General features: G+C 52.2%; 1 protein-coding gene across 1 annotated transcript in view; it reads left to right on the forward strand.

Annotated features, from left to right (window-relative positions):
- Positions 1-25634, forward strand: part of PEX6 (peroxisomal biogenesis factor 6) — a gene marked incomplete at its 5' end in the record, with an annotated part of 131663 nt that overhangs the window by 83859 nt on the left and 22170 nt on the right. Inside the window, 4 exon segments of the mRNA XM_089655551.1 lie at positions 1590-1713; positions 4398-4603; positions 18298-18359; positions 20974-21082. Coding sequence (XP_089511677.1) covers positions 1590-1713; positions 4398-4603; positions 18298-18359; positions 20974-21082 — 501 coding nt within the window.

Consider the following 25634-nt stretch of genomic DNA (forward strand, 5'->3'; position numbering starts at 1 on the left):
GCACACCCTCCCTCTGCACCCTGCACACCCTCCCCCGCACCCTGCACACCCTCCCTCCGCACCCTGCACACCCTCCCTCCGCACCCTGCACACCCTCCCTGCACACCCTCCCTCCACACCCTGCATACCCTCCCTCCACACCCTGCACACCCTCCCTCCGCACCCTGCACACCCTCCCTCCGCACCCTGCACACCCTCCCTCCGCACCCTGCACACCCTCCCTCCGCACCCTGCACACCCTCCCCCGCACCCTGCACACCCTCCGCACCCTGCACACCCTCCCTCCGCACCCTGCACACCCTCCCCCCGCCCCCTGCTGCACACCCTCCCCCCGCACCCTGCACACCCTCCCTCCGCACCCTGCACTCCCCCCGCACCCTGCACACCCTCCCTCCGCACCCTGCACACCCTCCGCACCCTGCACACCCTCCACACCCTGCACACCCACCTTCCGCACCCTGCACACCCACCTTCCGCACCCTGCACACCCTCCCTCCGCACCCTGCACACCCTCCCTCCGCACCCTGCACACCCTCCCCCCGCACCCTGCACACCCTCCCTCCGCACCCTGCACTCCCCCCGCACCCTGCACACCCTCCCTCCGCACCCTGCACACCCTCCGCACCCTGCACACCCTGCACACCCACCTTCCGCACCCTGCACACCCTCCCCCCGCACCCTGCACACCCTTCCCCCGCACCCTGCACACCCTCCGCACCCTGCACACCCTCCCTCTGCACCCTGCACACCCTCCCTGCACACCCTCCCTCCACACCCTGCACACCCTCCCTCCGCACCCTGCACACCCTCCCTCCGCACCCTGCACACCCTCCCTTTACACCCTGCACACCATCCCTCCGCACCCTGCACACCCTCCTTCTGCACCCTGCACACCCTCCCTCTGCACCCTGCACACCCTCCCCCCGCACCCTGCACACCCTCCCCCCGCATCCTGCACACCCTCCCCCCGCACCCTGCACACCCTCCCTCCGCACCCTGCACACCCTCCCCCCGCACCCTGCACACCCTCCCTCCGCACCCTGCACACCCTCCCCCCGCACCCTGCACACCCTCCCTCCGCACCCTGCACACCCTCCCTCCGCACCCTACACTCCCCCCGCACCCTGCACACCCTCCCTCCGCACCCTGCACACCCTCCACACCCTGCACACCCACCTTCCGCACCCTGCACACCCTCCCTCCGCACCCTGCACACCCTCCCCCCGCACCCTGCACACCCTCCCCCCGCACCCTGCACACCCTCCCCCCGCACCCTGCACACCCTCCCTCCACACCCTGCACACCCTCCCTCCACACCCTCCCTCCGCACCCTGCACACCCTCCCTCCACACCCTGCACACCCTCCCTCCGCACCCTCCCTACCCACCCTCCACACCCTGCACACCCACCCTCCACACCCTGCACACCCTCCCTCCATACCCTGTACACCCTCTTTCCACACATTTTGCCTTGTCCTGTATGCCCTCACTCCCCACTTGTGCACCTTTCCTCCTCACTTTGTTCCTTTGCTGCACACTCTATTCTTTTCTCCACTTCCTAATTCTTTATTGGTCGCTTTTACTTGGCAGTGCCCTCACACAGGAGGATGAAGAGGAGCTTTTAGCTGCTGGTTTTCCTGTCACCTCAAAGGATTTGGAAACTGCCCTTGCTGAGCTGCAGAATGCTCATTCTCAAGCCATTGGCGCCCCAAAAGTAAGCTCCGCATTCTGTATTTCTGTCCTTCCTGTTCCCGAGTCAGCTTCTCTATATCCTTGTACACCCTCTGATCCAGATCCTGCTGGCAATGGGGGGGGTACAGAAGGGATGATCCTGCTGGGAGTGGGGGGGTACAGAAGGGATGATCCTGCTGGGGGGGGGGATACAGAAGGGATGATCCTGCTGGGAGGGGGGGAGGGTACAGAAGGGATGATCCTGCTGGGAGTGTGTGGGGGGGGGGGTACAGAAGGGATGATCCTGCTGGGGGGGGGGATACAGAAGGGATGATCCTGCTGGGAGTGGGGGGGTACAGAAGGGATGATCCTGCTGGGGGGGGATACAGAAGGGATGATCCTGCTGGGAGTGGGGGGGGGGTACAGAAGGGATGATCCTGCTGGGAGTGGGGGGAGGGGGGGTACAGAAGGGATGATCCTGCTGGGAGTGGAGGGATACAGAAGGGCTGATCCTGCTGGGAGTGGGGGGAGGGGGGGTACAGAAGGGATGATCCTGCTGGGAGTGGAGGGATACAGAAGGGCTGATCCTGCTGGGAGTGGGGGGGTAAAGAAGGGATGATCCTGCCGGGAGTGGAGGGGGTAAAGAAGGAATATTCCTGCTGGGAGTGGAGGGGGTACAGAAGGGATGATCCTGCCGGGAGTGGAGGGGGTAAAGAAGGAATATTCCTGCTGGGAGTGGAGGGGGTACAGAAGGGATGATCCTGCTGCGAGGTGGGGGGGGGGTACAGAAGGGATGATCCTGCTGGGAGTGGGGGGGGGGTACAGAAGGGATGATCCTGCTGGGAGTGGGGGGAGTAAAGAAGGGATATTCCTGCTGGGAGTGGAGGGGGTACAGAAGGGATGATCCTGCTGCGAGTGTGGGGGGGGGGGGGTACAGAAGGGATGATCCTGCTGGGAGTGGGGGGGGGGTACAGAAGGGATGATCCTGCTGGGAGTGGGGGGGGGGTACAGAAGGGATGATCCTGCTGGGAGTGGGGGGGTACAGAAGGGATATTCTTGCTGGGAGTGGGGGGTACAGAAGGGATGATCCTACTGGGAGTGGGGGGGTACAGAAGGGATGATCCTGCTGGGAGTGGGGGGGGGGGGTACAGAAGGGACGATCCTGCTGGGAGTGGGGGGGGGGTAAAGAAGGAATATTCCTGCTGGGAGTGGAGGGGGTACAGAAGGGATGATCCTGCTGCGAGTGGGGGGGGGGGTACAGAAGGGATGATCCTGCTGGGAGTGGGGGGGGGGTACAGAAGGGATTGTCCTGCTGGGAGTGGAGGGATACAGAAGGGCTGATCCTGCTGGGAGTGGAGGGGGTAAAGAAGGAATATTCCTGCTGGGAGTGGGGGGGGTACAGAAGGGATGATCCTGCCGGGAGTGGAGGGGGTAAAGAAGGAATATTCCTGCTGGGAGTGGAGGGGGTACAGAAGGGATGATCCTGCTGCGAGTGGGGGGGGGGGGATACAGAAGGGATGATCCTGCTGGGAGTGAGGGGAGTAAAGAAGGGATATTCCTGCTGGGAGTGGGGGGGGGGGTACAGAAGGGATGATCCTACTGGGAGTGGGGGGGTACAGAAGGGATGATCCTGCTGGGAGTGGGGGGGGGGGTACAGAAAGGATGATCCTGCTGGGAGTGGGGGGGGGTACAGAAGGGGTGATCCTGCTGGGATTTGGGGGGGGGGTACAGAAGGGCTGGTCCTGCTGGGAGTGGGGAGGTACAGAAGGGCTGATCCTGCTGGGAGTGGGGGGGGGTACAGATGGGATGATCCTGCTGGGAGTGGGGGGGGGGGGTACAGAAGGGATTTTCCTGCTGGGAGTGGGGGGTACAGATGGGATGATCCTGCTGGGAGTGGGGGGGGGGGTACAGAAGGGATTTTCCTGCTGGGAGTGGGGGGTACAGATGGGATGATCCTGCTGGGAGTGGGGGGGGGGGGGTACAGAAGGGATTTTCCTGCTGGGAGTGGGGGGGGGGTACAGATGGGATGATCCTGCTGGGAGTGGGGGGTACAGAAGGGATTTTCCTGCTGGGAGTGGGGGGTACAGAAGGGATTTTCCTGCTGGGAGTGGGGGGGGGGGTACAGAAGGGATGATCCTGCTGGGAGTGGGGGGGGGGGGTACAGAAGGGATTTTCCTGCTGGGAGTGGGGGGTACAGATGGGATGATCCTGCTGGGAGTGGGGGGGGGGGTACAGAAGGGATTTTCCTGCTGGGAGTGGGGGGGGGGGTACAGAAGGGATTTTCCTGCTGGGAGTGGGGGGTACAGAAGGGATTTTCCTGCTGGGAGTGGGGGGGGGGGGGTACAGAAGGGATGATCCTGCTGGGAGTGGGGGGGGGTACAGAAGGGGTTTTCCTGCTGGGAGTGGGGGGGGGTACAGAAGGGATTTTCCTGCTGGGAGTGGGGGGGGGGGGGTACAGAAGGGATTTTCCTGCTGGGAGTGGGGGGGTACAGAAGGGATTTTCCTGCTGGGAGTGGGGGGGGGGTACAGAAGGGATGATCCAACACATTTTGTAGCTCAGACTACAGTCTCTCTGTCCCATACTGTCCTCCATGGAACTGCTTTTCCTGGTATGTCGGGAATCAGATTTTCCCTTTTGTGGGATTTCAGGAGTAGCGCTTGTCACTCATTGCTCAGAGCTCATCTGTCCCACATGCTGACCTCCTTTGTTTTCTCCTGATCTTCCAGGTCCCTTCAGTGCGTTGGAAGGATATTGGAGGACTTAATGAAGCAAAGCGTCAGCTCTTGGACACAGTGCAGCTGCCTCTTGAGCACCCTGAGATACTTTCTCTGGGTCTTCGTAGGTCTGGAGTCTTACTTTATGGGCCACCAGGAACCGGGAAAACTTTGCTTGCTAAAGCTGTGGCCACTGAATGTGCCATGACGTTCCTCAGGTGTGTGGAGCTCGGGGGATGTGTGACTGTGGGCCCCTGAATGTACAGTTGTGTTGAAAATACTAGCCGTCAGACATCACTAACCGGATCAATCGCTGTTTTTGGTGGAAATTATATCTCTACATGGCAGATAATTTCCTATCAGGTGTAGTAGAGTCATAGAAATCCCACAGACCCAACAGTCATGACATGCATGCTGCTGATTCTGTGTCATTGAATCACTCATTGAAAGGGGCGTGTTCACAATAATAGCCGTGTGGAGTTCTATTAGTGAGGTCATTCATTCTTTGATAAACAGGTGGCAATTATTGCCCTTATTTAAGGAAGGAAGGCAGCAAATGTTGGACATGCTGGTTACAGTGCATTTCTCTCTGAAATTCTGAGGAAAATGGGTCGTTCCAGACATTGTTCAGAAGAACAGCGTACCTTGATTAAAAAGTTGATTGGAGGGGAAAACATATAAAGAAGTGCAGAAAATGATTGGCTGCTCAGCTAAAATGATGGCAAATGCTTTAAAATGGCAACCAAAACCTGAAAGATGTGGAAGAAAGCGAAAAACTACCATTGGAATGGATAGAAGAATAGCCAACATGAGGTGGACTCAGCCAACAATCAGCTCCAGGAAGATGAAAGAAGGTGTGACGTTCCCTGTGAAGACTCAGCCAACAATCGGCTCCAGGAAGATGAAAGAAGGTGTGAAGTTCCCTGTGAAGACTCAGCCAACAATCGGCTCCAGGAAGATGAAAGAAGGTGTGACGTTCCCTGTGAGGACTGTTACAATTAGAAGACGCCTATGTGAAGCCAAGCTATCTGCAAGAAGTCCCCGCAAAGTCCCACTGTTGGGAAAAAGACGTGCTGAAGAGGTTACAATCTGCCAAAGAGCACATTGACCGGCCTAAAGAGAAATGGGGCAACATTTTGTGGACTGATGGAAGTAAGATTGTTCTTTTTGGGTCTAGTGGGCGGAGACAGTTTGTCAGACGACCCCCAAACACTGAATTCAAGCCACAGTACACTGTGAAGACCGTGAAGCATGGTGGTGCAAGCATCATGATATGGGGATGTTCCTCATACTACGGTGTTGGGCCTATTTATCGCATACCAGGGATCATGGATCAGTCTGAATCCATCAGAATACTTGAAGAGGTCATGCTGCCTTATGCTGAAGAGGAAATGCCCTTGAAATGGGGGTTCCAACAAGACAACAACCCCAAACACACCAGTAAACGGGCAACATCTTGGTTCCAGACCAACAAGATGGACGTTATGGAGGGGCCAGCCCAATCCCCGGATCTTCATCCAATAGAAAACTTGTGGGGTGACATCAAAAATGCCGTTTCTGAGGCCAAACCAAGAAATAGAGAAGAAGTGTGGAATGTGGTCCAATCATCCTGGGCTGGAATACCTGATCACAGGGGCCAGAAGTTGGGGGACTCCATGCAACACAGATGTACAGCAGTTCTCAGAAACAGTGCGACTACAACCAAATATTCATGAAGTCATTCAAAGGAAAGCAAAATCTTCAAACATTTCTCAGTTTATATAGTGAATGTTGGAGTTTGTAAAGAAGAATACAAACACTGAGATTTTTTTGAACCGTCTAATATTCACTTTTCTTCCATTTTTTTAGAGGAACAACACAAATTTGATGTATTTTTCTTCATGTTGTGATTTGGAATAGAATGTGTCGTGTTCCCAATGCATTTGTGTGGATGGAAATAAAAGCTATTAGAAGGATTTGCAGCTTCAGTCACTTCTCTCAGCACACGGATATTATTTTCAACACAACTGTAGCATGACGTTCCTCAGGTGTGTGAAGCTGGGGGGGATAAGTGACTGTGGGCCCCTGAATGTGCCATGATGTTCCTCTGGTATGTGTGGCTTTGGCCCCTGAGAGCTGCCAGGACAATCCACAGGTGTGTGTGAAGCTAAGGGGGGGCTGTGTGATTATGGGCCCCTGAATGTGCTGTTCTGCACCTGCCTGCCTGGAGGACAGAAGCCACACTAGACATTAGACTCTGGAGGCTTTTTACGGACAGGCATGCTCAGATGTGGTTCCCAAGTGCCATCTTGTACCAGGAGAACCTCGGGTGTTCCCGGGTGCTGGAGCACAATCTGCATGGGCACTGGAGGCCAACGTAGGAGGAAAGCTTTGTATACAGCAGAGGACATAGCCTGGATATTCGTAGCCTCCCTGGGAACGGCCTGTAATGTGGCTCCAGGCACTGGATTCTGCTTGGGTGCTCACCTCGGGACTTGGTGCAATGAGTGTAGGTAGGTGTGCGGTGCTATACTTGGTGCAATGAGTGTAGGTAGGTGTGCGGTGCTATACTTGGTGCAATGAGTGTAGGTAGGTGTGCGGTGCTATACTTGGTGCAATGAGTGTAGGTAGGTGTGCGGTGCTATACTTGGTGCAATGAGTGTAGGTAGGTGTGCGGTGCTATACTTGGTGCAATGAGTGTAGGTAGGTGTGCGGTGCTATACTTGGTGCAATGAGTGTAGGTAGGTGTGCGGTGCTATACTTGGTGCAATGAGTGTAGGTAGGTGTGCGGTGCTATACTTGGTGCAATGAGTGTAGGTAGGTGTGCGGTACTATACTTGGTGCAATGAGTGTAGGTAGGTGTGCGGTGCTATACTTGGTACAATGAGTGTAGGTAGGTGTGCGGTACTATACTTGGCGCAATGAGTGTAGGTAGGTGTGCGGTGCTATACTTGGTGCAATGAGTGTAGGTAGGTGTGCGGTGCTATACTTGGCGCAATGAGTGTAGGTAGGTGTGCGGTGCTATACTTGGTGCAATGAGTGTAGGTAGGTGTGCGGTACTATACTTGGTGCAATGAGTGTAGGTAGGTGTGCGGTGCTATACTTGGTGCAATGAGTGTAGGTAGGTGTGCGGTGCTATACTTGGTGCAATGAGTGTAGGTAGGTGTGCGGTGCTATACTTGGTGCAATGAGTGTAGGTAGGTGTGCGGTGCTATACTTGGTGCAATGAGTGTAGGTAGGTGTGCGGTGCTATACTTGGTGCAATGAGTGTAGGTAGGTGTGCGGTGCTATACTTGGTGCAATGAGTGTAGGTAGGTGTGCGGTGCTATACTTGGTGCAATGAGTGTAGGTAGGTGTGCGGTGCTATACTTGGTGCAATGAGTGTAGGTAGGTGTGCGGTGCTATACTTGGTGCAATGAGTGTAGGTAGGTGTGCGGTGCTATACTTGGTGCAATGAGTGTAGGTAGGTGTGCGGTGCTATACTTGGTGCAATGAGTGTAGGTAGGTGTGCGGTGCTATACTTGGTGCAATGAGTGTAGGTAGGTGTGCGGTGCTATACTTGGTGCAATGAGTGTAGGTAGGTGTGCGGTGCTATACTTGGTGCAATGAGTGTAGGTAGGTGTGCGGTGCTATACTTGGTGCAATGAGTGTAGGTAGGTGTGCGGTGCTATACTTGGTGCAATGAGTGTAGGTAGGTGTGCGGTGCTATACTTGGTGCAATGAGTGTAGGTAGGTGTGCGGTGCTATACTTGGTGCAATGAGTGTAGGTAGGTGTGCGGTGCTATACTTGGTGCAATGAGTGTAGGTAGGTGTGCGGTGCTATACTTGGTGCAATGAGTGTAGGTAGGTGTGCGGTGCTATACTTGGTACAATGAGTGTAGGTAGGTGTGCGGTGCTATACTTGGTGCAATGAGTGTAGGTAGGTGTGCGGTGCTATACTTGGTGCAATGAGTGTAGGTAGGTGTGCGGTGCTATACTTGGTGCAATGAGTGTAGGTAGGTGTGCGGTGCTATACTTGGTGCAATGAGTGTAGGTAGGTGTGCGGTGCTATACTTGGTGCAATGAGTGTAGGTAGGTGTGCGGTACTATACAGGTCCTGGGCCGTGGTCTATGGTTCCCAGAAGCCTGAAGACTTCTCTGGGGTTATGCCCACTGTGATGGGGGAAGCCTGGACCCATACAGGGACTGTGCCATCCATTGAGAGCGCAGTGCGCATGTGCTGGTGATGTCACCGGCCGCGCTACAATTGCGAATGTGGTCTCGCACACTCGATGATGTGGTCACACACCCGATGATGTGGTCTCGCACACTCGATGATGTGGTCACACACCCGATGATGTGGTCACACACCCGATGATGTGGTCTCGCACACTCGATGATGTGGTCACACACCCGATGATGTGGTCTCACGCACCCGATGATGTGGTCTCGCACACCCGATGATGTGGTCTCGCACACTCGATGATGTGGTCACACACTCAATGATGTGGTCTCGCACACCTAATGATGTGGTCTCGCACACTCGATGATGTGGTCTTGCACACTCAATGTGGTCACACACCCAATGATGTAGTCTCGCACACTCGATGATGTGGTCTCACACACTCGATGATGTGGTCTCGCACACTCGATGATGTGGTCACACACTCAATGATGTGGTCTCGCACACCTAATGATGTGGTCTCGCACACTCGATGATGTGGTCTTGCACACTCAATGTGGTCACACACCCAATGATGTAGTCTCGCACACTCGATGATGTGGTCTCACACACTCGATGATGTGGTCTCGCACACTCGATGATGTGCGAGACCACATTATCGAGTGTGCGAGACCACATCATCGAGTGTGCGAGACCACATCATCGAGTGTGCGAGACCACATCATCGAGTGTGCGAGACTACATCATTGGGTGTGTGACCACATCGAGTGTGCGAGACCACATCATCGGGTGTGCGAGACCACATCATCGGGTGTGCGAGACTACATCATCGGGTGTGCGAGACCACATCGAGTGTGCGAGACCACATCATCGGGTGTGCGAGACCACATTATCGAGTGTGCGAGACTACATCATCGGGTGTGCGAGACCACATCATCGAGTGTGCGAGACCACATCATCGAGTGTGCGAGACTACATCATCGGGTGTGCGAGACCACATTATCGAGTGTGCGAGACTACATCATCGGGTGTGCGAGACCACATCATCGAGTGTGCGAGACCACATCATCGAGTGTGATGTGGTCTCGCACACTCGATGATGTGGTCTCGCACACTCGATGATGTGGTCTCGCACACCCGATGATGTGGTCTCGCACACTCGATAATGTGGTCTCGCACACCCGATGATGTAGTCTCGCACACTCGATGATGTGGTCTCGCACACCCGATGATGTAGTCTCGCACACCCGATGATGTGGTCTCGCACACCCGATGATGTGGTCTCGCACACTCGATGTGGTCACACACCCAATGATGTAGTCTCGCACACTCGATGATGTGGTCTCGCACACTCGATGATGTGGTCTCGCACACTCGATGATGTGGTCTCGCACACTCGATAATGTGGTCTCGCACACTCGATGATGTGGTCTCGCACACTCGATAATGTGGTCTCGCACACCCGATGATGTAGTCTCGCACACTCGATGATGTGGTCTCGCACACCCGATGATGTAGTCTCGCACACCCGATGATGTGGTCTCGCACACCCGATGATGTAGTCTCGCACACTCGATGATGTGGTCTCACACACCCGATGATGTGGTCTCGCACACTCGATGATGTAGTCTCGCACACCCGATGATGTGGTCTCGCACACTCGATGTGGTCACACACCCAATGATGTAGTCTCGCACACTCGATGATGTGGTCTCGCACACTCGATGATGTGGTCTCGCACACTCGATGATGTAGTCTCGCACACCCGATGATGTGGTCTCGCACACCCGATGATGTGGTCTCGCACACTCGATGTGGTCACACACCCAATGATGTAGTCTCGCACACTCGATGATGTGGTCTCGCACACTCGATGATGTGGTCTCGCACACTCGATGATGTGGTCTCGCACACTCGATGATGTGGTCTCGCACACTCGATAATGTGGTCTCGCACACCCGATGATGTGGTCTCGCACACCCGATGATGTGGTCTCGCACACCCGATGATGTAGTCTCGCACACTCGATGATGTGGTCTCGCACACTCGATGATGTGGTCTTGCACACTCGATAATGTGGTCTCGCACACCCGATGATGTAGTCTCGCACACTCGATAATGTGGTCTCGCACACCCGATGATGTAGTCTCGCACACCCGATGATGTGGTCTCGCACACCCGATGATGTGGTCTCGCACACTCGATGTGGTCACACACCCAATGATGTAGTCTCGCACACTCGATGATGTGGTCTCGCACACTCGATGATGTGGTCTCGCACACTCGATAATGTGGTCTCGCACACCCGATGATGTAGTCTCGCACACTCGATGATGTGGTCTCGCACACCCGATGATGTAGTCTCGCACTCCCGATGATGTGGTCTCGCACACCCGATGATGTGGTCTCGCACACCCGATGATGTAGTCTCGCACACTCGATGATGTGGTCTCGCACACCCGATGATGTGGTCTCGCACACTCGATGATGTAGTCTCGCACACCCGATGATGTGGTCTCGCACACCCGATGATGTGGTCTCGCACACTCGATGTGGTCACACACCCAATGATGTAGTCTCGCACACTCGATGATGTGGTCTCGCACACTCGATGATGTGGTCTCGCACACTCGATGATGTGGTCTCGCACACTCGATGATGTGGTCTCGCACACTCGATGATGTGGTCTTGCCTTTAGTTCTCCTCAGGCCCCTCTGGAGACTAAGAGACCTGCAAATCGACACATCGATTGGACAATATACAGGGGGGCAAAAAAGTATGTAGTCCCCACCAATGGTACAAGTTCTCCCACTTACAGAGATGAGAGAGGCCTGTAATTGGCATCATAGGGAGACCTCAACTATGAGAGACAAAATGAGGAAACAAATCCAGACAATCCCATTGGCTGATCTGGAAAGAATTTATTTGCAAATTATGGTGGAAAATAAGTATTTGGTCACCTACAAACAACAAGATTTCTGGCTCTCACAGACCTGGACCTTCTTCTTTAAGAGGCTCCTCCTCCTGCACTCATTACCTGTATCAATGGCACCTGTTTGAACTTGTTATCAGTATAAAAGACACCTGTCCACAACCTCAAACAGTCACACTCCAAACTCCACTATGGGGAAGACCAGAGAGCTGTCGAAGGACACCAGAAACAAAATTGTAGACCTGCACCAGGCTGGGAAGACTGAATCTGCAATAGGCAAGCAGCTTGGTGTGAACAAATCAACTGTGGGAGCAATAATTAGAAAATGGAAGACATACAAGACCACTGATAATCTCCCTCCATCTGGGGCTCCACGCAAGATCTCACCCCGTGGGGTCAAAATGATCACAAGAACGGTGAGCAAAAATCCCAGGACCACACGGGGGGACCTAGTGAATGACCTGCAGAGAGCTGGGACCAATGTAACAAAGGCTACCATCAGTAACACACTACGCCGCCAGGGACTCAGATCCTGCAGTGCCAGACGTGGCCCCCTGCTTAAGCCAGTACATGTCCGGGGCCCGTCTGAAGTCTGCTAGAGAGCATTTGGATGATCCAGAAGAGGATTGGGAGAATGTCATATGGTCAGATGAAACCAAAATAGAACTGTTTGGTAGAAACACAACTCGTCGTGTTTGGAGGAGAGAGAATGCTGAGTTGCATCCAAAGAACACCATACCTACTGTGAAGCATGGAGGTGGCAACATCATGCTTTGGGGCTGTTTCTCCGCAAAGGGACCAGGACGACTGATCCATGTACAGGACAGAATGAATGGGGCCATGTATCGTGAGATTTTGAGTGCAAACCTCCTTCCATCAGCAAGGGCATTGAAGATGAAACGTGGCTGGGTCTTCCAACATGACAATGACCCCAAACATACCACCCGGGCAATGAAGGAGGGGCTTCGTAAGAAGCATTTCAAGGTCCTGGAGTGGCCTAGCCAGTCTCCAGATCTCAACCCCATAGAAAACCTTTGGAGGGAGTTGAAAGTCCGTGTTGTCCAGCGACAGCCCCAAAACATCACTGCTCTAGAGGAGATCTGCATGGAGGAGGAGATCTGCATGGAGGATGGGCCAACATACCAGCAACAGTGTGTGCCAACCTTGTGAGGACTTCCAGGAAACGTCTGACCTCTGTCATTGCCAACAAAGGATATATAACAAAGTATTGACATGAACTTTTCATATTCACCAAATACTTATTTTCCACCATAATTTGCAAATAAATTCTTTCCAGATCAGCCAATGAGATTGTCTGGATTTGTTTTCTCATTTTGTCTCTCATAGTTGAGGTCTCCCTATGATGCCAATTACAGGCCTCTCTCATCTCTGTAAGTGGGAGAACTTGCACCATTGGTGGGGACTAAATACTTTTATACCCCACTGTATGATGATTGGCTTTTACCCGTCCCAGGATAATTGCCGAGCTATATCCAGTGATCAGAGAATTCAAGAAGCCGTTGTCTGTTCTTGTAGAAGTCCCTGCTGTCTCAGTCCTCATCATCCTGCTGTCCCCGCTGTCTCAGTCCTCATCATCCTGCTGTCTCAGTCCTCATCACCCTGCTGTCCCCGCTGTCTCAGTCCTCATCATCCTGCTGTCTCAGTCCTCATCATCCTGCTGTCCCCGCTGTCTCAGTCCTCATCATGCTGCTGTCTCAGTCCTCATCATGCTGCTGTCTCAGTCCTCATCATGCTGCTGTCTCAGTCCTCATCATCCTGCTGTCCCAGTCCTCATCATCCTGCTGTCCCAGTCCTCATCATCCTGCTGTCCCAGTCCTCATCATCTTGCTGTCCCAGTCCTCATCATCCTGCTGTCTCAGTCCTCATCATCCTGCTGTCTCAGTCCTCATCATCCTGCTGTCCCAGTCCTCATCATCCTGCTGTCCCAGTCCTCATCATCCTGCTGTCCCAGTCCTCATCATCCTGCTGTCTCAGTCCTCATCATCTTGCTGTCCCAGTCCTCATTATCCTGCTGTCCCAGTCCTCATCATCCTGCTGTCTCAGTCCTCATCATCTTGCTGTCTCAGTCCTCATCATCCTGCTGTCCCAGTCCTCATCATCCTGCTGTCTCAGTCCTCATCATCTTGCTGTCTCAGTCCTCATCATCCTGCTGTCCCCACTGTCTCAGTCCTCATCATCCTGCTGTCTCAGTCCTCATCATCCTGCTGTCCCAGTCCTCATCATCCTGCTGTCCCAGTCCTCATCATCCTGCTGTTCCTATAGAAGATGTTCCTTTTATGTAAAGTGATTGTAAAGGGAAAAATCTAAAAAGAAAATAACAAACATCATAGTTTCCTGCTCTGTAATGCTTTGTACAGAGCATCCTCCTCTTCTCAGGTCCCCACCAACACTCCTGGCTCCTCCCCTCTGCTGAGTGCCCCCGTAGCAAGTGGCTTGCTATGGGGGACTCATGCTGGCTTGCTCCCAAGCCACACACAGTGCGGCTCAGCCCCCAACCCCCCCACTCCCTCCTACTGGCTGTGATTTATAGCACCAATGGCCCCCACTGCTGCCTCTGAGCCAGTGTGGAGAGAGAGCGAGAGTAACTGCTCCTCCCAGGCACAGTGCTGGATTAACATCGTGCTCAGGTAAGTATAAGCGGGGGGTGTTGGGGGGGTCTGCACAAAGGTACCTTAATGCAGAGAATACATTAGGGTCATAAACCTTCTGTCTTTTTACAGCCACTTTAAGATTTCTGCAGACAGAAAATCTGAGATGTGTTAAGAGGCTCTTTGTAATCCTGCAGTCCAGCCCGGCAACCAGCTATTGCTGCAATTTCTGTTTGTCAAACACAGCTGATTGGATTAGTACAATGAATAATCCTCAGGATCTGGTCTTTCAGAACCAAACTCTGCTGGAACACTTCTAGGTACTTCGCCTAATCCCCAGGGCACCAACCTCAGGGTTAGCCCAGATGTGAGTAGGACCCCCCAGTAATATCGCACCCCCCAGTAATATCTCATTCCAGATAAAACACCCAAAATATTCTATGCACAATGGGGTCGATATACTTCATGCAAATAGACTGCACTTTGTAAAGAATACCCAATAACGGGAAAGGAAAATAAAAAAAAAACAGCATTTTTGCTTGAACATGATTGGATGATGGGAATAAGCAGAGCTCCCCCTCATTTACTAATCTCTGGAGCAAAGTGCACAACCTATTTCCTTTAGTAATCAACTCCTCTGTCTAACCGCATCCCCCCCGCCCTACAGCCGAAATATTGCTACAGGGCGGCAGGGTGCGTACAATCACCGATATATATGTGAGTTTGCATCTCCAGGTAGGGGGCACGCGCACCCTACCCGCGCCGCCATTCGCAGCCCCGGCTGTCAATCACCGGGTCCCGGCCTGCAATTACTCACCAGAGTCCGGTGTTTTCCGACAATGACATGGACATTTTCTGCAATGACCACCAGCATGTAACTGTCCCTGAGAACACTCGGAAAGTCTCTCCCCAGTCTGCTGTGACACTTCCACATGAACTGTGAGTCTGTGACCACATAATAACAGAGGGACTTTCTATCAGCACCAGCTTGTATCTGTCCCTGGAAATACTCTCAGATCTCACCCTACTCTGTGACCACATAATAACAGAGGGACTTTCTATCAGCACCAGCTTGTATCTGTCCCTGGAAATACTCTCAGATCTCACCCTACTCTGTGACCACATAATAACAGAGGGACTTTCTATCAGCACCAGCTTGTATCTGTCCCTGGAAATACTCTCAGATCTCACCCTACTCTGTGACCACATAATAACAGAGGGACTTTCTATCAGCACCAGCTTGTATCTGTCCCTGGAAATACTCTCAGATCTCACCCTACTCTGACCACATAATAATAGAGGGACTTTCTATCAGCACCAGCTTGTATCTGTCCCTGGAAATACTCTCAGATCTCACCCTACTCTGTGACCACATAATAACAGAGGGACTTTCTATCAGCACCAGCTTGTATCTGTCCCTGGAAATACTCTCAGATCTCACCCTACTCTGTGACCACATAATAACAGAGGGACTTTCTATCAGCACCAGCTTGTATCTGTCCCTGGAAATACTCTCAGATCTCACCCTACTCTGTGACCACATAATAACAGAGGGACTTTCTATCAGCACCAGCTTGTATCTGTCCCTGGAAATACTCTCAGATCTCACCCTACTCTGCCCACATAATAATAGAGGGACTTTCTATCAGCACCAGCTTGTATCTGTCCCTGGAAATACTCTCAGATCTCACCCTACTCTGTGACCACATAATAACAGAGGGACTTTCTATCAGCACCAGCTTGTATCTGTCCCTGGAAATACTCTCAGATCTCACCCTACTCTGACCACATAATAATAGAGGGACTTTCTATCAGCACCAGCTTGTATCTGTCCCTGGAAATACTCTCAGATCTCACCCTACTCTGTGACCACATAATAACAGAGGGACTTTCTATCAGCACCAGCTTGTATCTGTCCCTGGAAATACTCTCAGATCTCACCCTACTCTGTGACCACATAATAACAGAGGGACTTTCTATCAGCACCAGCTTGTATCTGTCCCTGGAAATACTCTCAGATCTCACCCTACTCTGTGACCACATAATAACAGAGGGACTTTCTATCAGCACCAGCTTGTATCTGTCCCTGGAAATACTCTCAGATCTCACCCTACTCTGTGACCACATAATAACAGAGGGACTTTCTATCAGCACCAGCTTGTATCTGTCCCTGGAAATACTCTCAGATCTCACCCTACTCTGTGACCACATAATAACAGAGGGACTTTCTATCAGCACCAGCTTGTATCTGTCCCTGGAAATACTCTCAGATCTCACCCTACTCTGACCACATAATAACAGAGGGACTTTCTATCAGCACCAGCTTGTATCTGTCCCTGGAAATACTCTCAGATCTCACCCTACTCTGTGACCACATAATAACAGAGGGACTTTCTATCAGCACCAGCTTGTATCTGTCCCTGGAAATACTCTCAGATCTCACCCTACTCTGTGACCACATAATAACAGAGGGACTTTCTATCAGCACCAGCTTGTATCTGTCCCTGGAAATACTCTCAGATCTCACCCTACTCTGTGACCACATAATAACAGAGGGACTTTCTATCAGCACCAGCTTGTATCTGTCCCTGGAAATACTCTCAGATCTCACCCTACTCTGACCACATAATAACAGAGGGACTTTCTATCAGCACCAGCTTGTATCTGTCCCTGGAAATACTCTCAGATCTCACCCTACTCTGTGACCACATAATAACAGAGGGACTTTCTATCAGCACCAGCTTGTATCTGTCCCTGGAAATACTCTCAGATCTCACCCTACTCCGTGACCACATAATAACAGAGGGACTTTCTATCAGCACCAGCTTGTATCTGTCCCTGGAAATACTCTCAGATCTCACCCCACTCTGACCACATAATAACAGAGGGACTTTCTATCAGCACCAGCTTGTATCTGTCCCTGGAAATACTCTCAGATCTCACCCTACTCTGTGACCACATAATAACAGAGGGACTTTCTATCAGCACCAGCTTGTATCTGTCCCTGGAAATACTCTCAGATCTCACCCTACTCTGTGACCACATAATAACAGAGGGACTTTCTATCAGCACCAGCTTGTATCTGTCCCTGGAAATACTCTCAGATCTCACCCTACTCTGTGACCACATAATAACAGAGGGACTTTCTATCAGCACCAGCTTGTATCTGTCCCTGGAAATACTCTCAGATCTCACCCTACTCTGTGACCACATAATAACAGAGGGACTTTCTATCAGCACCAGCTTGTATCTGTCCCTGGAAATACTCTCAGATCTCACCCTACTCTGACCACATAATAATAGAGGGACTTTCTATCAGCACCAGCTTGTATCTGTCCCTGGAAATACTCTCAGATCTCACCCTACTCTGTGACCACATAATAACAGAGGGACTTTCTATCAGCACCAGCTTGTATCTGTCCCTGGAAATACTCTCAGATCTCACCCTACTCTGTGACCACATAATAACAGAGGGACTTTCTATCAGCACCAGCTTGTATCTGTCCCTGGAAATACTCTCAGATCTCACCCTACTCTGTGACCACATAATAACAGAGGGACTTTCTATCAGCACCAGCTTGTATCTGTCCCTGGAAATACTCTCAGATCTCACCCTACTCTGACCACATAATAACAGAGGGACTTTCTATCAGCACCAGCTTGTATCTGTCCCTGGAAATACTCTCAGATCTCACCCTACTCTGTGACCACATAATAACAGAGGGACTTTCTATCAGCACCAGCTTGTATCTGTCCCTGGAAATACTCTCAGATCTCACCCTACTCTGTGACCACATAATAACAGAGGGACTTTCTATCAGCACCAGCTTGTATCTGTCCCTGGAAATACTCTCAGATCTCACCCTACTCTGACCACATAATAACAGAGGGACTTTCTATCAGCACCAGCTTGTATCTGTCCCTGGAAATACTCACATGTAAACATTGAGGAGGGTTTTAGCACAGAGCACCAGCATGAACACCTTCTATCAGCTTTCCCTCATTGCTCCATATCTGTGTAACATGGTGAACAAAGGCCCCCATGATTGGCCCTTCCAAGCCACCTGACCGCATATCAGAGGCCACAAAGTGTATGATTGGTAATGGTTGCTATGGCAGTGAACGATCCCAATAGCTCAGCATTATTTTTGATATGGTTTGGGTCCAACCTGTGGCAGTGCTTGTCCCTAAATGTCACTTCTGTATGTAACCGTTCTCTTCTCCCACCAGTGTGAAAGGACCGGAGCTAATCAACATGTATGTGGGCCAAAGTGAGGAAAACATCCGAGAAGGTAAGTCTGACCTACTACCAGCTGCCACCATCTGCACCCTCTTCCTGCAACTTCCTCCTCACTCTGCCAGTTGTGCATCCTGCCCTTTCCATTGCCCTCTCTTCTTCTCCATCTCTCCTCCCCTTCTGTTCTTTCCCTCAACTCCTCTATCTTCTCCCTCCATACTCTTCTCTCTAATATTCAACGTTATCTTTTCCTCCATCTCTCTCCTCTCTCTTCCAATTATGCTTCCCCTCCTTCATTACCTCTCTCTTTGCTGCTCCTTCTCCCTCTTTGCTCCTCCTCTCCTCATCCTTTCTCTCCTCTCCTCTCCTCCCCTCTCATCATCCTTTCTCTCCTCTCGTCATCCTTCCTCTCCTCTCCTCTCCTCTCGTCATCCTTCCTCTCCTCTCCTCTCCTCTCCTCTCGTCATCCTTCCTCTCCTCTCCTCCCCTCTCATCATCCTTCCTCTCCTCTCCTCTCCTCTCGTCATCCTTCCTCTCCTCTCCTCCCCTCTCATCATCCTTCCTCTCCTCTCGTCATCCTTCCTCTCCTCTCCTCTCCTCTCGTCATCCTTCCTCTCCTCTCCTCCCCTCTCATCATCCTTTCTCTCCTCTCGTCATCCTTCCTCTCCTCTCCTCTCCTCTCGTCATCCTTCCTCTCCTCTCGTCATCCTTCCTCTCCTCTCCTCTCCTCTCCTCTCGTCATCCTTCCTCTCCTCTCCTCCCCTCTCATCATCCTTCCTCTCCTCTCCTCTCCTCTCGTCATCCTTCCTCTCCTCTCCTCCCCTCTCATCATCCTTCCTCTCCTCTCGTCATCCTTCCTCTCCTCTCCTCTCCTCTCGTCATCCTTTCTCTCCTCTCCTCTCGTCATCCTTTCTCTCCTCTCCTCTCGTCATCCTTTCTCTCCTCTCCTCTCGTCATCCTTTCTCTCCTCTGCTCATCCTTTCTCTCCTCTGCTCATCCTTTCTCTCCTCTCCTCTCCTCTCGTCATCCTCTCCTCTCCTCTCGTCATCCTTTCTCTCCTCTCCTCATCCTTTCTCTCCTCTCGTCATCCTTCCTCTCCTCTCCTCCCCTCTCGTCATCCTTCCTCTCCTCTCGTCATCCTTCCTCTCCTCTCGTCATCCTTCCTCTCCTCTCCTCTCGTCATCCTTTCTCTCCTCTCCTCCCCTTTCTCTCCTCTCGTCATCCTTCCTCTCCTCTCCTCCCTCTCCTCTTGTCATCCTTCCTCTCCTCTCCTCTCCTCTCCTCTCCTCTCCTCCCGTCATCCTTTCTCTCCTCTCCTCATCCTTTCTCTCCTCTCCTCATCCTTTCTCTCCTCTCCTCATCCTTTCTCTCCTCTCCTCATCCTTTCTCTCCTCTCGTCATCCTTCCTCTCCTCTCCTCTCGTCATCCTTCCTCTCCTCTCCTCTCCTCCCGTCATCCTTTCTCTCCTCTCCTCATCCTTTCTCTCCTCTCCTCCCCTTTCTCTCCTCTCGTCATCCTTCCTCTCCTCTCCTCCCTCTCCTCTCCTCATCCTTTCTCTCCTCTCGTCATCCTTCCTCTCCTCTCCTCCCGTCATCCTTCCTCTCCTCTCCTCCCGTCATCCTTCCTCCCCTCTCATCATCCTTCCTCCCCTCTCATCATCCTTCCTCCCCTCTCGTCATCCTTTCTCTCCTCTCCTCTCATCATCCTTTCTCTCCTCTCGTCATCCTTCCTCTCCTCTCCTCTCCTCTCCTCTCGTCATCCTTCCTCTCCTCTCCTCTCCTCTCCTCCCTCTCCTCTCGTCATCCTTCCTCTCCTCTCGTCATCCTTTCTCTCCTCTCATCCTTTCTCTCCTCTCCTCTCGTCATTCTTCCTGTCCCTCTCCCTCCCCTCTCCCTCTCCTCTCCCTCTCCCACCCCTCTCCCTCCCCCACCCCTCTCCCTCTCCTCTCCCTCCCCCTCTCCGCTCCTCTCCTCTCTCTCTCTCTCTCTCCCCCTCTCCCTCTCTCCCCCTCTCCCTCTCTCCCCCTCTCCCTCTCTCCCCCCCCTCTCTCTCTCCCCCTTTCCCTCTCTCTCCCCCTCTCCCTCTCTCTCCCCCTCTCTCCCCCCCTCTCTTTCCCTCCCCCTCTCCCTCTCCTTCTTCCTCCCCTTCTCCCTACCCCTTCCCTCTCCTCCCCTCTCCCTCTCTTCCCCCCCTCTCCCTCCCCCTCCCCCTCTCCCTCCCCCCCTTCCCCTCTCCCTCCCCCCCCTCTTTCTCCCCCTCTCCCTATCCCTCCCCTCTCTCCCCCTCTCCCTCCCCTCCCCCCCCCCTCTCCCTCCCCTCCCCCCCCCTCTCCCTCCCCTCTCTCCCCCCCTCCCCCCCCTCTCCCCCCCCTCTCCTCCCCCCCCCCTCTCCCTCTCCTTCCCCCTCTCTCCCCCTCTCCTTCCCCCTCTCTCCCCCTTTCCCCCTCTCTCCCTCTTTCCTCCCCCCCCCTCCCTCTCCTGTTTTGCACTTTTTTTCCTCTTTCTCTCTCTTTTCTATATTTTTGTTCTTGCTGCTCTTCCTGCATCTTTCTCTCTGTTATTGCCCCTCCCCCCATCCCCAATATATATATATATACAGCGGCCCTTCTCCTGATTGGTTGTGTGCTTTCTTCTCTATATTCATCTTGGGTTGTACTCTCTCCTATTCAGTGTTCTCCCGTGCCCGTGCGGCTGCCCCGTGTATTATATTTTTTGATGAACTGGATTCATTGGCTCCCAATCGTGGGAAGAGTGGAGATTCCGGAGGCGTCATGGACCGGTGAGCTGCTGAACCGGAGGAAGCGGGATGTCAGATCCTAGAGCATGGACTGCCTAGGTCTGCGGTGATTACTCCTGTCTGGTGGATGGACCGTATAGATCTAGCAGTGATTACTTCTGTCTGGTGGATGGACCGTATAGCTCTAGCAGTGATTACTTCTGTCTAGTGGATGGACCGTATAGATCTAGCAGTGATTACTCCTGTCTGGTGGATGGACCGTATAGCTCTAGCAGTGATTACTTCTGTCTAGTGGATGGACCGTATAGATCTAGCAGTGATTACTCCTGTCTGGTGGATGGACCGTATAGCTCTAGCAGTGATTACTCCTGTCTGGTGGATGGACCGTATAGCTCTAGCAGTGATTACTCCTGTCTGGTGGATGGACCGTATAGCTCTAGCGGTGATTACTCCTGTCTAGTGGATGGACCGTATAGCTCTAGCAGTGATTACTCCTGTCTAGTGGATGGACCGTATAGCTCTAGCAGTGATTACTCCTGTCTAGTGGATGGACGGTATAGCTCTAGCGGTGATTACTTCTGCCTGGTGGATGGACCGTATAGCTCTAGCAGTGATTACTCCTGTCTGGTGGATGGACCGTATAGCTCTAGCAGTGATTACTCCTGTCTGGTGGATGGACCGTATAGATCTAGCAGTGATTACTCCTGTCTAGTGGATGGACGGTATAGCTCTAGCGGTGATTACTTCTGCCTGGTGGATGGACCGTATAGCTCTAGCAGTGATTACTCCTGTCTGGTGGATGGACCGTATAGCTCTAGCAGTGATTACTCCTGTCTGGTGGATGGACCGTATAGATCTAGCAGTGATTACTCCTGTCTGGTGGATGGACCGTATAGCTCTAGCGGTGATTACTCCTGTCTGGTGGATGGACCGTATAGATCTAGCAGTGATTACTCCTGTCTGGTGGATGGACCGTATAGCTCTAGCAGTGATTACTTCTGTCTGGTGGATGGACCGTATAGCTCTAGCGGTGATTACTCCTGTCTGGTGGATGGACCGTATAGCTCTAGCAGTGATTACTCCTGTCTGGTGGATGGACCGTATAGATCTAGCAGTGATTACTCCTGTCTGGTGGATGGACCGTATAGATCTAGCAGTGATTACTCCTGTCTGGTGGATGGACCGTATAGCTCTAGCGGTGATTACTCCTGTCTAGTGGATGGACGGTATAGCTCTAGCGGTGATTACTCCTGTCTAGTGGATGGACCGTATAGCTCTAGCAGTGATTACTCCTGTCTAGTGGATGGACCGTATAGCTCTAGCAGTGATTACTCCTGTCTGGTGGATGGACCGTATAGCTCTAGCAGTGATTACTCCTGTCTGGTGGATGGACCGTATAGCTCTAGCGGTGATTACTCCTGTCTGGTGGATGGACCGTATAGCTCTAGCGGTGATTACTCCTGTCTGGTGGATGGACGGTATAGCTCTAGCAGTGATTACTCCTGTCTAGTGGATGGACGGTATAGCTCTAGCGGTGATTACTCCTGTCTAGTGGATGGACCGTATAGCTCTAGCAGTGATTACTCCTGTCTAGTGGATGGACCGTATAGCTCTAGCAGTGATTACTCCTGTCTGGTGGATGGACCGTATAGCTCTAGCAGTGATTACTCCTGTCTGGTGGATGGACCGTATAGCTCTAGCAGTGATTACTCCTGTCTAGTGGATGGATGGTATAGCTCTAGCGGTGATTACTCCTGTCTGGTGGATGGACGGTATAGCTCTAGCGGTGATTACTCCTGTCTAGTGGATGGACCGTATAGCTCTAGCAGTGATTACTCCTGTCTGGTGGATGGACCGTATAGCTCTAGCAGTGATTACTCCTGTCTGGTGGATGGACCGCATAGATCTAGCAGTGATTACTCCTGTCTGGTGGATGGACCGCATAGATCTAGCAGTGATTACTCCTGTCTGGCGGATGGACCGTATAGCTCTAGCGGTGATTACTCCTGTCTGGTGGATGGACCGTATAGCTCTAGCAGTGATTACTCCTGTCTGGTGGATGGACCGTATAGCTCTAGTGGATGGACCAAATAGCTCTAGCGGTGATTACTCCTGTCTGGTGGATGGACCGTATAGCTCTAGCAGTGATTACTCCTGTCTGGTGGATGGACCGTATAGATCTAGCAGTGATTACTCCTGTCTGGTGGATGGACCGTATAGCTCTAGCGGTGATTACTCCTGTCTGGTGGATGGACCGTATAGATCTAGCAGTGATTACTCCTGTCTGGTGGATGGACCGTATAGCTCTAGCAGTGATTACTTCTGTCTGGTGGATGGACCGTATAGCTCTAGCGGTGATTACTCCTGTCTGGTGGATGGACCGTATAGCTCTAGCAGTGATTACTCCTGTCTGGTGGATGGACCGTATAGATCTAGCAGTGATTACTCCTGTCTAGTGGATGGACGGTATAGCTCTAGCGGTGATTACTTCTGCCTGGTGGATGGACCGTATAGCTCTAGCAGTGATTACTCCTGTCTGGTGGATGGACCGTATAGCTCTAGCAGTGATTACTCCTGTCTGGTGGATGGACCGTATAGATCTAGCAGTGATTACTCCTGTCTAGTGGATGGACGGTATAGCTCTAGCGGTGATTACTTCTGCCTGGTGGATGGACCGTATAGCTCTAGCAGTGATTACTCCTGTCTGGTGGATGGACCGTATAGCTCTAGCAGTGATTACTCCTGTCTGGTGGATGGACCGTATAGATCTAGCAGTGATTACTCCTGTCTGGTGGATGGACCGTATAGCTCTAGCGGTGATTACTCCTGTCTGGTGGATGGACCGTATAGATCTAGCAGTGATTACTCCTGTCTGGTGGATGGACCGTATAGCTCTAGCAGTGATTACTTCTGTCTGGTGGATGGACCGTATAGCTCTAGCGGTGATTACTCCTGTCTGGTGGATGGACCGTATAGCTCTAGCAGTGATTACTCCTGTCTGGTGGATGGACCGTATAGATCTAGCAGTGATTACTCCTGTCTGGTGGATGGACCGTATAGATCTAGCAGTGATTACTCCTGTCTGGTGGATGGACCGTATAGCTCTAGCGGTGATTACTCCTGTCTAGTGGATGGACGGTATAGCTCTAGCGGTGATTACTCCTGTCTAGTGGATGGACCGTATAGCTCTAGCAGTGATTACTCCTGTCTAGTGGATGGACCGTATAGCTCTAGCAGTGATTACTCCTGTCTGGTGGATGGACCGTATAGCTCTAGCAGTGATTACTCCTGTCTGGTGGATGGACCGTATAGCTCTAGCGGTGATTACTCCTGTCTGGTGGATGGACCGTATAGCTCTAGCGGTGATTACTCCTGTCTGGTGGATGGACGGTATAGCTCTAGCAGTGATTACTCCTGTCTAGTGGATGGACGGTATAGCTCTAGCGGTGATTACTCCTGTCTAGTGGATGGACCGTATAGCTCTAGCAGTGATTACTCCTGTCTAGTGGATGGACCGTATAGCTCTAGCAGTGATTACTCCTGTCTGGTGGATGGACCGTATAGCTCTAGCAGTGATTACTCCTGTCTGGTGGATGGACCGTATAGCTCTAGCAGTGATTACTCCTGTCTAGTGGATGGATGGTATAGCTCTAGCGGTGATTACTCCTGTCTGGTGGATGGACGGTATAGCTCTAGCGGTGATTACTCCTGTCTAGTGGATGGACCGTATAGCTCTAGCAGTGATTACTCCTGTCTGGTGGATGGACCGTATAGCTCTAGCAGTGATTACTCCTGTCTGGTGGATGGACCGCATAGATCTAGCAGTGATTACTCCTGTCTGGTGGATGGACCGCATAGATCTAGCAGTGATTACTCCTGTCTGGCGGATGGACCGTATAGCTCTAGCGGTGATTACTCCTGTCTGGTGGATGGACCGTATAGCTCTAGCAGTGATTACTCCTGTCTGGTGGATGGACCGTATAGCTCTAGTGGATGGACCAAATAGCTCTAGCGGTGATTACTCCTGTCTGGTGGATGGACCGTATAGCTCTAGCAGTGATTACTCCTGTCTGGTGGATGGACCGTATAGATCTAGCAGTGATTACTCCTGTCTGGTGGATGGACCGTATAGCTCTAGCGGTGATTACTCCTGTCTGGTGGATGGACCGTATAGATCTAGCAGTGATTACTCCTGTCTGGTGGATGGACCGTATAGCTCTAGCAGTGATTACTTCTGTCTGGTGGATGGACCGTATAGCTCTAGCGGTGATTACTCCTGTCTGGTGGATGGACCGTATAGCTCTAGCAGTGATTACTCCTGTCTGGTGGATGGACCGTATAGATCTAGCAGTGATTACTCCTGTCTGGTGGATGGACCGTATAGATCTAGCAGTGATTACTCCTGTCTGGTGGATGGACCGTATAGCTCTAGCGGTGATTACTCCTGTCTAGTGGATGGACGGTATAGCTCTAGCGGTGATTACTCCTGTCTAGTGGATGGACCGTATAGCTCTAGCAGTGATTACTCCTGTCTAGTGGATGGACCATATAGCTCTAGCAGTGATTACTCCTGTCTGGTGGATGGACCGTATAG

This window comes from Staurois parvus, unplaced genomic scaffold, assembly GCF_062004578.1.
Source record: "Staurois parvus isolate SC_StPar_1 unplaced genomic scaffold, SC_StPar_1.0 ptg000848l, whole genome shotgun sequence".
In the NCBI taxonomy this organism is placed as follows: domain Eukaryota; kingdom Metazoa; phylum Chordata; class Amphibia; order Anura; family Ranidae; genus Staurois; species Staurois parvus.